The 14041-nt window shown below is 40.0% G+C and overlaps 1 protein-coding gene across 3 annotated transcripts in view; it reads right to left on the reverse strand.

The window, feature by feature from the left end:
- Window positions 1-2921: 2921 nt before the first annotated feature.
- Window positions 2922-14041, reverse strand: part of cntn3a.2 (contactin 3a, tandem duplicate 2) — a 77827-nt gene continuing 66707 nt past the window's right edge. For 2 of the 3 annotated variants that reach the window (XM_035740677.2, XM_052482723.1), the window contains 4 exons: window positions 13123-13309; window positions 12631-12743; window positions 12180-12345; window positions 2922-6106 (listed from right to left, as the gene is read on the reverse strand). In XM_035740677.2, the coding sequence (XP_035596570.1) occupies window positions 6009-6106; window positions 12180-12345; window positions 12631-12743; window positions 13123-13309 (564 nt within the window). In that variant the 3' untranslated portion in view covers window positions 2922-6008. Of the gene's footprint in view, window positions 6107-12179; window positions 12346-12630; window positions 12744-13122; window positions 13310-14041 lie in introns of those variants that run through there. The other variant, XM_035740678.2, reaches the window with a different exon arrangement.

Raw genomic sequence — 14041 nt, forward strand, 5'->3', positions numbered from 1 at the left:
GGGTAACACTAACATTAGATGAGCAATAGCGCCACTAACCGGACTGGAGTATAGAGCAGAGACAGAACGCACCATATTTTAGTTGTTTTGAGTAACTTTGAAAAATATATATAGCATATATCACTCACATACAATTAAACCCCCCAAATGACTAGAGTGCCCTTAGTAAAATAACCCTAAAAGTGTTTGTTCTGTCCCCCATCTCCCACTGCTCAATATCAACTTGCACCCACCCTGTGTTGGCACTACTGTGAACTGCACAAATATTTTATTACGCTTTGTGTAGGCATAGGTTAATTAAAGGGCGGGACTGTTTTTGTGGACCCTGCATTCTATTTCTCTCCTCACACAAGTCCACAAGGCTGTTGTAATTAGAAGATTGTACCAGCGGATGGCAGTGTTCATTTGAGAATTGTCCCCATCTTCCTCCATGTATATCAAAATGTACACAGATTTGCAGTTGTTATCGTAGATACAGCGAAATGCTTGTATTTCGAGCTCCAACAGTCCAGTAATACCTGGAAATACAAAATAATACACACATAATCCATAATCAAGTAAATAATAAGAAATTAGGAAATATCAGAATGAGCAATGTCAGTCGGTAATATACAGTATACTGTATATTTTCCACACACACAAAAAGCTTATTCTTCTCAAATTTTGTGCACAAATTTGTCTACATCGCTGTTAGTGAGCATTTCTCATTTCACAAAACATCCACCTGACAGGTGTGTCATATCAAGAAGCTCATTAAACAGTGTGATGATTACATACGTGCACCTTGTGCTGGGGACAATAAAAGGCAGTGTGCAGTGCAATGGCGATTGCATCGTCCTTGGATCTGTTGGAGCGGTATGAGAATTGTAGTAGGTCTAGGGTGGAGGAGATATGGTCCTTAACTAGCCTCTCAAAACACTTAATGATGACAGAAGTGAGTGCTATGGGGCGATAGTCATTTAGTTCAATTACCTTCGCTTTCTTGGGTACAGGAGCAATGGTCTTTCAGGTGTTAAAGTGGGCTCCTTTTGATCCACTGATCAATAGCATGTGCAGTGCAGCGCTCTGGGCATTGACACATTGACAAGTCATTATTTGGATCTGTGGTGTGGGGAGAGGGAACTTTTCTCTTCCATTCCTCTTCATATTGATCTTTGTACATGGTCCTTTTCTCTTATTATCTTAAATAGATGTTCTTGTGTTTTATATATATTTCCACACTATACGGTTTGGATTGTACTGTGAAATTATGATAATGCCCTTTTAGTGTAAGAGCTGTTTGAAAAGATCGCCTGAAATGTCAGCCTGTTTCGGTGGGATGGACTTTTGGCCTGCCTGTTGACATCACCAGGCAATAAATTATTTAATACACCAATATGAAAGAGTTCCAAACCTCTCTGCCAATTACAGCTAGTTTTCAGTTTTTCCTTCCCAACTATTTTATTTAACCAGGCAAGTCCGTTAACAGATTCTTATTTACAATGACGGCCTACCCCAGCCAAACCCTAACGAAGTTGGGCCAATTGTGCACAGAGTCCTATGGGACTCCCAATCACAGCCAGTTGTGATACAGCCTGGAATCAAACCAGGGTCTGTAGTGACACCTCTAGCACTGAGATGCAGTGCCTTTGACCGCTGCGCCACTCGGGAGCCCTAAGACACTCCCAGACAGTCCTAGCAAAATTCTTGCTAGAGAAATCGCTTTTTTTCAAAGAAACTATTTTGTTTTTTTTTACTATGTTTTTTTTATTATTAAACAATAACTGTGAGGTACTTAATTGTTACCCGAAAAATATTTGATATTGAGATAGAAACGGCTGCATTGGACATTTAAAAAAACGTCTCTGCAACACTGGGTTGATAGATATTTCAGCACATAGAGTACCTTCATATGCCGTTTGTGAGAGGAAAGGGGCTGGACTTGAACATTGGACACATAAATCAAATCAAAAAAGTGTATTGGTTTAGCAGTAATTATAGCGGGAGCAGCACAATGCTTATGTTACTAGATCCTAACGATACAGTAAAATGTCAGACAATTAAAATGTAAGAAAATATATATATATATATACTTTCGTGGACAGACTATGTAACCATAAATTGTACTGCAGATCCATAGATGGTAGATTATCATGATGCAACGGGAGATAACGAGCAGCGTTAGTTCCCGTGCTTTGGATAAATCAAGATTTCGCAGGTGTTAGCGGTCGCGTTCCACTACTTAGACGTTGCATCAACCAATGGTTGCATGCCACTGTATCGACCGTGTCATTGACCGACAGATTGCTATAATATATGATATGGTTACCTGATAGGTAAAATACCTATCCAGGCTTTGTAAGATCTGGCAACGTCTAAGCAGTCGAACGCAACCTGCATTTTTGTCATTTCGGAAGGGTAGGAGAAATTTGGCCCATAGACTTGCGGGTAACTTGCAAAAAGCTTTTCCTTCCGGTTCCGATCGTCGTTATATCTCTTCTCTTAACACCTATGGACCCAGCATTTAACCGAGCATCTGACCAATTACGCAAGACTTTTGTTCTGCTTTGACCGAGATTATAAGGGCCACATGGCTGTAATCCTGAAAAATTCTTATTGTAGTAACATTATGCTTGTGTCCAGTACTATCATTTTCTTGTGATTGCAGTTACGCAATGTCTATGTGCATATGTCAAAAATCTAGTTTATCTTTTAAAAATAGGAAGACACAGAACAAAGTCTTTAATGGTACACTCATGTGTACTTTATGGAAGGATCCTTTAGTCAACTGTTTAATGTCAGCAGACCAATATCAGTAGTTGGACAAATCAGAAGAAAAATATGAATGAAATAAATAGACTAATTCTACTTTCTTGGTCAAAGTAGACTGCTATTATACAGTATAATTCACACAACTCAACAACAACACTGAAGAGAAAATCCTCTGTAAATCGTTTTCCTTTAATTTTTTGTTTTAGAAAACATAAATGCACCAAACAATATTGTACATGCACAGATTCAGTATACAAGATCAGCCAATTACTTTTCATCGTGAAAACATTCTTGATACAATCTCATGGAGATCACTTAACATTGTTTTAATACTGCAGTGTGAAACATAAAGACCAAGTGTTGCTAACCAATTAACTATACAGTAATGTTTGATGTTAGTCTTTCCTTTTAATAATGCATTAGTCAAGCTCAATAAGTTGCAATCATGTTGTACAAATATAGTGCTATAAAAAACAGATGATCGGTTTTCCTAGTACCATTCATAAGGGAAAACTTTGCTGCCCGTTGACCAAATTGTCACAATATCACTCTGGTATAGTTAAGAATTGTTGAATTTAATGGGGATTGCATTCAAAATTAATATTGCATTTTGGAGACAAATCAAATGAAAGTTTCCTTCACGGTTTAAACCCCTTTGAGGGCATTGGTCCATATCATACATAGTACATGGGAGCGAGCGACAGAGCAATCTAAATGTATTTCTTAACAAGTTAGAGCTTATATGTTTATCTCTTTAAAGCAACACTTGACCTTTGTGTAGAATTGTCAAAACTAAAAAAGCATATAATCAAACATAAAAAAACAAGATCTCCACAGTACTTACTGTATACATTACAAAACCAAGATGGAGGTGACCTTTCTGCATCAAGGACACAAAGTTCATAGACTGTATATTGTGAGTTTCTAATCAGTTAAACATTGAAATCAGTCATAAAGATACAGTTTTTTTGTAAACACTGGTTGGTTTGTAATGAAATAAAACTGAGAGTGTACAGATGAGCCACGAGAAAGCCACGAAAACAAGCATATCAACAAAAACACATTACTCAAAGACAGCTCTCTTTAAGTTGCCAGCAGTGGTAATGAGATCTGATCTTATCATCCAACAAAGCCCTTTACAACTGTTGCCTTTTTTAAACATATCGGTTGAACTTGGATCGTGCTCATTAGGGCACGCAATGGAAAACATTTTGCAATGGGAAGTGAAAAGAAGCCTTTCGTAGTCCAGGTAGTCCCTCCATGTTTGAGTTAGTTTTCTTCCATTTAGTGCTTAATAAACCCAACTCAGTTTACACCATTGCATGGTGTTGTTATTCTATTTGAAAGTGGGCACAAACATTTCCCAAATCTTTGATTGCCAGTACAATAAATGATTTGGGGCTTTATAGAAATGACTCACTAGCCTTCCAAAAGACACAGTCATCTTAAAAAAAAAAAGTATTACATTTTTTACTTCAGTTAATTTGGTAAATATTTTCTTAACTCTTCTTGAACTGCACTGTTGGTTAAGGGCTTGTAAGTAAGCATTTCACGGTAAGGTCTAAACTTGTTTTATTCTGCATTATGTGACAAATAAAGTTTGATTTGATCTGCGACACACAGAGAAGCACGGTAATATGCATCTATTAACACACACACACACACACACACATTTCCATCCTGATGGAATCGTTCTGATTTAGCTCCTCTCACTGAATCCTGATACATTAATCTTCTGTGATGTCATAGAACCATTAGTCCTATGCCCTTTCCCATAAAGGCCCCTAGGCTCACTCTAATTTATTAATATGTTTTAATTGCTGCTAAATCATGGCAGATATCAGACTTTTCATTTGTCAAGTCAGAGCATTAAATAGACCACTGTATCATGTGCTGTCAGCCGTTAGATATAGCTGCTCTCTGCTTTATGACCAGTGAAGTTGGTGTGTAAAAGACCCAACACCTGAGCAGTTGAGGCTACACTGAAAAATATGTAGGGCCTATAATACAATACATACGTTTCAAGAAAAGGCTAATTGAACCTTGAACAAATGATAGGCAAGTCTAGTACATATTTAACACAGCTGACTATAAGTCAATGTCATGCATGAGTTCCATATACAGTAAGGCTCCATGGATTTTCTTGGGGGTGAATGACTGTCTGCTTGGGTCTCAGCTAGTGGCTCAATTTCAATGTCAGACTGGCACATTTGGCACCATTTTCACCACGCAACGGGCGAGCACTCTGGCACAAAATGGCTGCCGTGCATCACCCAGGTGGGTGTCATATTGGTAGTGGGTGAGGTGTGGTAAAGACAGTCCTCTTATTAAATGCAATCTATCCATCCACTGTAAGGTCAGTTTTTAGATTTTGGCTCATTAGTTGTAAGGAGCCCTCGTGATACAATCAAGTCTCTACCACAATGACAAAATGAAAACATTGAGAAAATGGCTTGCACTCTCTCAAGCCGCTCTCGTCTTATGGGTTTCATGTAGCACATAATTATACGATAATGATCACTTAAAGAGCTCTGAAATGCTGCACAACACTGACTATAAGTCAAGTGAAGCGATTTTCTTTGTCACACTCTTACACAGATCTTCAAAGGCACAGGCACAGGCAAATGGTTGTGTCTACTCAATGAGTAAGCAAGAGAACTTAACTTGGCTCAGCCAAACACCAGTAAAAGTTTTTGCTTCGATGACCACCTCAGAGTACGTCAAAATTACAAAAGTCAACTTCATATCGCAACCTTGAAAGTTTAAATGACAAGTATTATTACCATAGGTAATAACTTTCATAACTAGCTTTGAGTGTGACATGGTTTAATTACAAATGAAAATATGAAGGGGAAAAAAGCATGGCATTGCTAGCTTAACATTTAGCCTACAACTAAACGATTCAAACTACTTTGGCACATGAATGGAAGTAAGGCATTTGTATCATTCAGGGCTCCAAAAAGTCAGAATAGCGCATTCATCTGAACATCCACCTAAAATGTACAATCCAAATAGATACCTTCAGAAGTTGACAGCACTTGAACAAACGCAATGTTCATCAAAACATGTGCCCAAACAACAACAAAAATGTCTTCCCAAATTCCCAAATGAATGCGCTTATTGTCTTGCCTCCAAAATGGATGGTCTCTACCATTACTTTCACACAGTTAGAAAAATGATAATTGTAGATGGGTCATTTGGAATGGAGCAGAGACAGCTTATTTGATCTGTAAACCAGATAGTAGCCTGACATTCTGTCACGATGTAGACCTGAATGTTGAAAATGCGATGCTGAGGAGCAGAGAGACAGGGGATGTGTTCAGACTCCAGGCCTTCGAGCCTCGAGCACTCATACCTAGAACAAAGCACAACACCAACATTAAGGATTTACGAAACAGAGAGAGATGATACCTCAACATAGTTATTTGCCCCATGTAATGTTATTTTTGTGTTTTTGTCCCTTCAATTTTTGTTCTTTTTAAAAATGATATATAATGGAGTGATAGATACCAGTTATGACATGCAGACAAATTGAAAGGTGAAGGGGTGGGACTAGGGAATCGAACCCTGGTCTCCAGGGGCGATATATGTAGTCCAGAGTTGGCAGCACTACCTCTAAACCAACTTGCACCACCCATGTAATTTTCACATGAATAATAATGCATTCCTATTAATATACATCCCTAGCTAATTGACACATGCCTTCAACACAGTATGTTACATAATCAAATATAACAATTAAGACCAAATGAAAGCTGACTCAAGAGAAAAAATAGGGCCAATTTGAAGCAAATTTGCTTCGTCCTTAATACGGTTTGTGCTTCCACACAAAATAGGTGTTAAAGGAAAACAAAAAGTACAAATACAGGCTCTTTATTTCTTTATTTTCAGACAAAACAAATATAAAAAAGTAGAGGGGGACACACACTTCGTATCTGAATATGAATGTAATAAATAAGGCCAGTTTAGAATGCAATCCTCTCCATCCTTTTCAGTGGCTCAACACAGAATATCAATATGACAAAATATAGCTGCAAGCAACCATATCGAAATTCATGGCACCACAGCACCATTATCCGGACAAAATGGGATTCTCGATGAGCTACTTCTGTACTCCTTAAAGCTAGAAGCCTTAGTTGAAACAATAACAGAGCGGTCACCCCACCTCTGTTTTGGTAAAAAGCTGAGGGATTGGCCTGGAGAAATGTAACCACTCTCAAATTCATAGACAGAGCTATGTAGACAATGACTGACCATCCACAATGTAACAATTATATACTGAAAAAAATATAAATGCAGCAGGTAAAGTGTTGGTTTCATGAGCTGAAATAAAAGATCCCAGAAATGTTCTATTCGCACAAAAAGCTTATTTCGCTCAAATTTTGTGCACAAATTTGTTTACATCCCTGTTAGTGAGCATTTCTCCTTTGCCAAGATAATCAATCCACCTAACCGGTGTGGCATATCAAGAAGCTTATTAAACAGCATGATAATTACACATGTGCACCTTGTACTGGGGACAATAAAAGGCCACTCTAAAATGTGCAGTTTGTTACACAACACAATACAACAGATTACTCAAGTTTTGAGGGAGCGTGCAATTGGCCTGCTGACTGCAGGAATGTCCACCAGAGCTGTTGCCAGAGAATTCAATGTTAATACAATAAGCCGCCTCCACCGGTTGTTTTTGAGAAATTGGCAGTACGTCCAACTGGCCTCACAATCGCAGAGCACGTGTTACCACTTCATTCCAGGAACTCCACATCTGGCTTCTTCCCCTACGGTATCATCTGAGACCAGAAACCTGGACAGCTGATGAAACTGTGGGTTTGCACAACCAAAGAATTTCTCCACAAACTGTCAGAAACTATCGGATAATTCCCGGTTTGAAATGTACCGGGCACATGGAAAACAGTGCGTATGGCGTCGTGTGGGCGAGCGGTTTGCTGATGTCAGCATTGTGAACACAGTTCCACATGGTGGCGGTGGGGTTATGGTATGGGCAAGCATAAGCTACGGACAAAGAACACAATTGCATTTTATCAATGGCAATTTGAATGCACAGAGATACCGTGACAAGATCCTGAGGCCAATTGTCGTGCCATTCATCCGCCACCACCACCTCATGTTTCAGCATGATAATGCACAGACCCATGTCGCAAGGATCTGTTCATAATTCCTGGAAGCTGAACATTTCCCAGTTCTTCCATTGCCTGCATACTCACCAGACATGTTACCCATTGAGCATGTTTTGGATGCTCTGGATCGACGTGTATGACAGCGTGTTCCAGTTCCAACCAATATCAAGCAACTTCACACATCCATTGCAGTGGAGTGAGACAACATTACACAAGTCACAATCAACAGTTTGGTCAAATCTATGAGAAGGAGATGTGTCGCGCTGCATGAGGCAAACAGATGCATATCTGTATTCCCAGTCATGTGAAATACATAGATTAGGGACTAATGAATTCATTTCAATTGACTGATTTACTTATATGAACTGTAACTCAGTAAAATCTTTGAAATTGTTGCATGATGAGTTTATATTTTTGTTCAGTGTACTTTTAACCATGTTTTGAGGATATACCGTGTTGGTTTACATTTACATTGTTTACAAACATTGGAGTTAAACAAGCTTATATCTTGGGTTCTGATGGGGTATTACAGTTAAACTAAGATCATGGAGGAATATATAAGTTATATTCTTCAAGAATCAGTGGGTATACACAGTGTACAAAACATTGGGAACACCTTCCTAATATTGAGTTTGCCGCCTTTTGCCATCAGAACAGCCTCCATTCCCCGGGGCATGGACTACAAGGTATCGAAATCATTCCACAGGGATAATAGCCCATGTTGACTCCAATGCTTCCCACAGTTTGTGTCAAGTTGGTTGGATGTCCTTTGGGTGATGGACCATTCTTGATACACACAGGAAATTGTTGAGTGTGGAAAAACCCAGCAGCGTTGCAGTTCTTGACATACTCAAACCTGTGCGCCTGGCACCTACTACCATACCGTGTTCAAAGGACCTTAAATTGCATCTGAATGGCACACACACACAATCCATGTCTCATTTGTCTCAAGGCTTAAAAATACTTCTTTAGCCTCCTCCCCTTCATCTAAACTGATTGAATTGGTTTTACAGGTGACATCAATAAGGGATCATAGCTTTCACCTGGATTCAACTTGTCAGTCTATGTTCCTAATGTTTTGTACACTTAGTGAATATCATTAATTTATGTCTAAAAATCGATGTTGCAACTAGGGATTCTAACTTTAACACACCTGCCAAATATCATAACTCCATATCAAATAGATCATGCAATATGCTTTCAATGAATTTAAAAAATGTTTAATGATGTTGACAACTGAACATATTTTTGCCAGAACCACTGGGCTGACCGACACCAAATTTGGTAAATAGCTTCTATGGACCCACGTCTTAAAACCCACTTCTTTATTTTCTAAGACTCTAGTTTAAACAACATGGCCATTATAAGCCAATAATCTTGCGTTCGTGTTTTTTCCTGTCCAACAGCGCCACCTTGGGTCAAACTGAACCATACTCTACAGGTTAGCTAGACTCACATCGCTGATCATGTGTGCCAAAGTCAAACAGATCAATAGATATAAATATGTGCCTGTCGTAGAGCTACAGTGTGGTTAATCTGCATGTGCTTTCATATGTTGAGTCTTGACAGTGTTTGTCACAATGTATCAATATAAATATCCATGTCAGATTCATATGCATTTATGTGTCAGGTCACGCTCACTTCAATGTTTATTTGTCCATAGCTGCCATGTTGTTTGCGATAATAGCCGGAAATATATTGTTTTCGGAGACCTTGGTCCATAGATGCTATATATCAAGTTTCATCCAGGTCTGCCCAGTCCTTCCGGTCTGCCCAGTATTTTCCACACAATTCTGAATGGCGGAATATCCCTCATGGCGGACCTATGTACCTATATACTTTGCGACTCTAGGTCAAACGGGGTGAGGGGCATTTTCAATTGTGTGTTATAGCGCCACCATCTGGCTAACTGGCATAGCATTGCATGAGAAGGTGTGGACTATAAGCCTTTACCATCATGCCAAGATGCACCCTCCTAGGCCTTACCATCTCACAGACATTTGCATGTTAATTTTCTGTGATGGAAGAACCGGTTTAAAAATAATGACAATAGGATTTCTCAAACCTAATAATGAACTTCAACAAAAACAATAAACAGTGCCTGCTCTAGCCTTTTGTGGGCCCCAAGCGAACTTCGCTGCTTGAACCTCTAATTAGCATTTAAAGGAAAGGAAGAGGTCTCCTCCTGAAGTCTCCCAGGAAGGTAATATAGTATCCAGTGAGAAGGGAAGTGAAACTTAGTGACATAGATAGATTGTGCTGCATATTTCAGCAAAATATGAGACTTCGGAGCCCAAAAGAGGGCAGTCACAGGAGGACAAACTGTCTTGGCTTGGTTATCAAGTTCGTAAATGACTTTCTGTTGAGAAACTGTTTTCATCTTGATGGAAATAATGTTTCCAGGGCCATCTCAGCTGTAACTACCCGATGGTAATAGAATGGCAATATGCACTCACATAATATAGATGTAACTCGTTTTGGATATAAGCTGAGACAAGACTCTTGGTCCCTCTGAACTTGCTTCTCCTTTGTGAGCAGAACGTATTAAATCTACGAAAGACTCCGGTCAATCTCTTCTTTGAATCACCACACACGGTCTACACATATTTCCAAGGTCCATCCATTTCTAATAACCCGCCCCTGTCCCGATGGGGATTGAAACATCACATTATGTCACGTTAAGTTTGTCCAAGGGCCTATCGTATTTTGTTAATATCTTCATTAACAAATACAGTACCAGTCAGAAGTTTGGATACACCTACTCATTCAAGGGTTTTTCTTTATTTTTACTATTTTTTTATATTGTAGAATAATAGTGAAGACATCAAAACTATGGAATAACACATGGAATCGTGTAGTAACCAAAAAAGTGTTAAACAAATCAAAATTCTTGCCTTGATGACAGTTTTGCATACTCTCAACCAGCTTCATGAGGAAGTCACCTGGAATGCATGTGCCTTGTTAAAAGTTACTTAATGCGTTTGAGCCAATCAGTTGTGCTGTGACCAGGTAGGGTTGTTACACAGAAGATATCCCTATTTGGTAAACGTCCAAGTCCATATTATGGCAAGAACAGCTAAAATAAGCAAAGAGAAACTACAGTCCATCATAACATTAAGCCATAAAGGTCAATCTGGAAAATTTCAAGAACTTTAAAAGCTTCTTCAAGTGCTGTCGCAAAAACCATCAAGTGCTATGATGAAACTGGCTCTCATGAGGACTGCCACAGGAAAGGAATACCCAGAGAGTTACCTCTGCTGCAGAGGATAAGTTCATTAGAGTTTCCAGCCTCAGAAATTGCAGCCCAAATAAATGCTTCACAGAGTTCAAGTAACAGACACATCTCAACATCAACTGTTCAGAGGAGATTGCGTGAATCAGGCCTTCATAGTCGAATTGTTGCAAAGAAACCACTACTAAAGGATACCAATAAGAAGAAGGGACTTGCTTGGGCCAAGAAACATGTGCAATGGACATTAGACCAGTGGAAATCTGGCTTTTGGTCTGATGATTCCAAATCTTAGATTTTTGATTCCAACCGCCCTGTCTTTGTGAGACGCAGAGTAGGTGAACGGATGATCTCCGCATGTGTGGTTCCCACCGTGAAGCATGGAGGAGGAGATGTGATGGTGTGGGGTGCTTTGCTGGTGACACTCTCAGTGATTTATTATGAATTCAAGGCACACTTAACCAGCATGGCTACCACAGCATTCTGCAGCGATACACCATCCCATCTGGTTTGGGCTTAGTGGGACTATCATTTGTTTTTCAACAGGACAATGACCCAACACACCTCCAGGCTGTGTAAGGGCTATTTGACCAAGAAGGAGAATGATGGAGGGCTACATCAGATGACCTGGCCTCCACAATCACCCGACTTCAACCCATTTGAGATGGCTTGGGATGAGTCGGACCGCAGAGGAAGGAAAAGCAGCCAACATGTGCTCAGCGTATGTGGGAACTCCTTCAAGGCTTTTAGAAAAGCATTCCAGTTGAAGCTGGTTGAAAGAATGCCAAGAGTGTGCAAAGCTGTCATCAAGGCAAAGGGTGGCTACTTTGAAGAATCTAAAATGTAAAGTATATTTTGTTTGGTTTAACACTTCTTTGGTTACTACATGATTCCATATCTGTTATTTCAGATTTGATGTCTTCACTATTATTCTACAATGGAGAAAATAGTTCAAATAAAGAAAAACCCTTGAATGAGTAGGTGTTTCCAAACTTTTGACTGGTACTGTATATTTTCGCTGAACCCAGATCAGTTAATGCTTTACATTATGAGCAGCTTACTTAGTTTGTGGATGCGGATGGGATCTGTGGCTGGGCCAAGCCCTCCCTCGCTCAGCGACCTTATGTGGATGACATAGTCTTCATTGTCAACGAGGGTCAGCTCGGCTGTGGAATTGTTTGTCAAGAGCATGTTCGCTTCCTTATGTTTCAGACTCCTGTAAGACAGCTGATGGGGGGGAAAATAGAAAACATGGGAGTAGCATTCTTCATAATCAGCAAGTTAATTGGTGAAAAATTAGGATGGGATTTATCATTAGAAACTATACTGGGTGATGGACCAGACGACCACATAAGCTATGTGATTCTTCCTGGACATGTATCAGAAATAACTCAAAGATGTAGGTACAGCAGAAATATGTAGTACAGCAGATATTGATAAATATGTACCTGGACTAATTTGCCATTACTAGTTTGGAAATAAGTGGGAAGTTTGAGGATAATATGAACTCACTTGGTAACCGGTGACCTCTGACTCTGTTTCCATGGCTACCACCGGCTCCCAGTATATAGTGATCTGGGAGCCAATCAAGGTCCACTCAACATTTAGAGGAGGTTGTCCGGGTGCTGTTGGACACAAGCAGCATTCTGTCGTTAAGTTTCTTTGTATGTTACCATAACCAGTCATGACCTCACCCAGTCATCTTCACCAGTCATAGTGTCTCTATGGCTTGGCTCATTCTACTCTACACACTTTTCTCCTGACAGCTACCCACCATGCAGTTAAAATGTACCCTTTAAATAAGAGCTATTTCCCAACCACTGCCATAACACCCTCCTCTGTCCTCCCCACTTGGCATTCATTAAAAAGAATAGTGAACACTAATCCTCTGTCCACAACACATGTGTCCAGTTTATTAATACATTTTCCCTTTTGCTGAGCAATTGATGGAATTCCCTCCATTGACCGTCTAGGCCAGTATTGTAGTGTGTTCAAGACACCTACGTGATTTCTTGGTGGTGGCGTTGATGGCGGGGAGGAAAGGGCCAGTACCAGCTGTGTTGAAAGCGCTGACTGTGAGAAAATACTGAGTGTTTCGCCCTAAGCCACTAACAGTGACCGATGTTTGACTCCCAGGTACCCTCACTTTCCCCATCGTCTCTGGCTTGGTGTCATCCTCCCAGTACACCACCTGTTGAAATTGGAGGAAATGGGAGTTTATCTTTTCATGTATTACTTGAATAGGGACAGAAGCAAACACATTGACGCACTGAATAAACAACCATCCGATGCTACAGACTTGTGGACATATGGAGACATCTCAAACTGGCGATTTGGTTTATGCTAATATCTGAGCTCTGGTTGGCTATATGCCTTTTACTCCCGCCTCGCTTAAGGTAATTATTTTCATGAATCCCGAAGGGTGATACTTTAAGCAAGAACTTGGTAAAGGTTAGGTTTAAGGTTAAGTTTAGGACAGTGCTGCCAACTCTCAGGCATTCTGGAGTGAGACACACACATTTGATCCTCTTCACACGCCACACCTCTTATTTCTCACGCATTGAAAAAAGTACTGCTTTTATTTTCTATTTAATCCAGTGTATATTCAGTGTATTCACATCTCAACCGCGGCATCTCAACCTGGGAGATACTTCAGCTTCCTGCCATCGCACTGTGAACCGCGTCACATTGAGGCTTGTGATTGGTTTAGTAAGGGTCAGGTACAAAGGGTGATTGGATACGTGTTTGTAAAAAAACACCTCCCACGATTGTGGAAGGCAGCCACGACAGACTGGACAGGCACCTTCGTTCTACGCTGAACAAAGTTTATGAACTCAATTCTCAAAGAGCAGCACAACAACTTGTAGCACTGTTTTGTACACATAATTATAAACAAATGAATTTGCTGTCACAACCTGCCCCT

The sequence above is a fragment of the Oncorhynchus keta genome, chromosome 28 (assembly GCF_023373465.1).
Source record: "Oncorhynchus keta strain PuntledgeMale-10-30-2019 chromosome 28, Oket_V2, whole genome shotgun sequence".
NCBI classification, from domain to species: domain Eukaryota; kingdom Metazoa; phylum Chordata; class Actinopteri; order Salmoniformes; family Salmonidae; genus Oncorhynchus; species Oncorhynchus keta.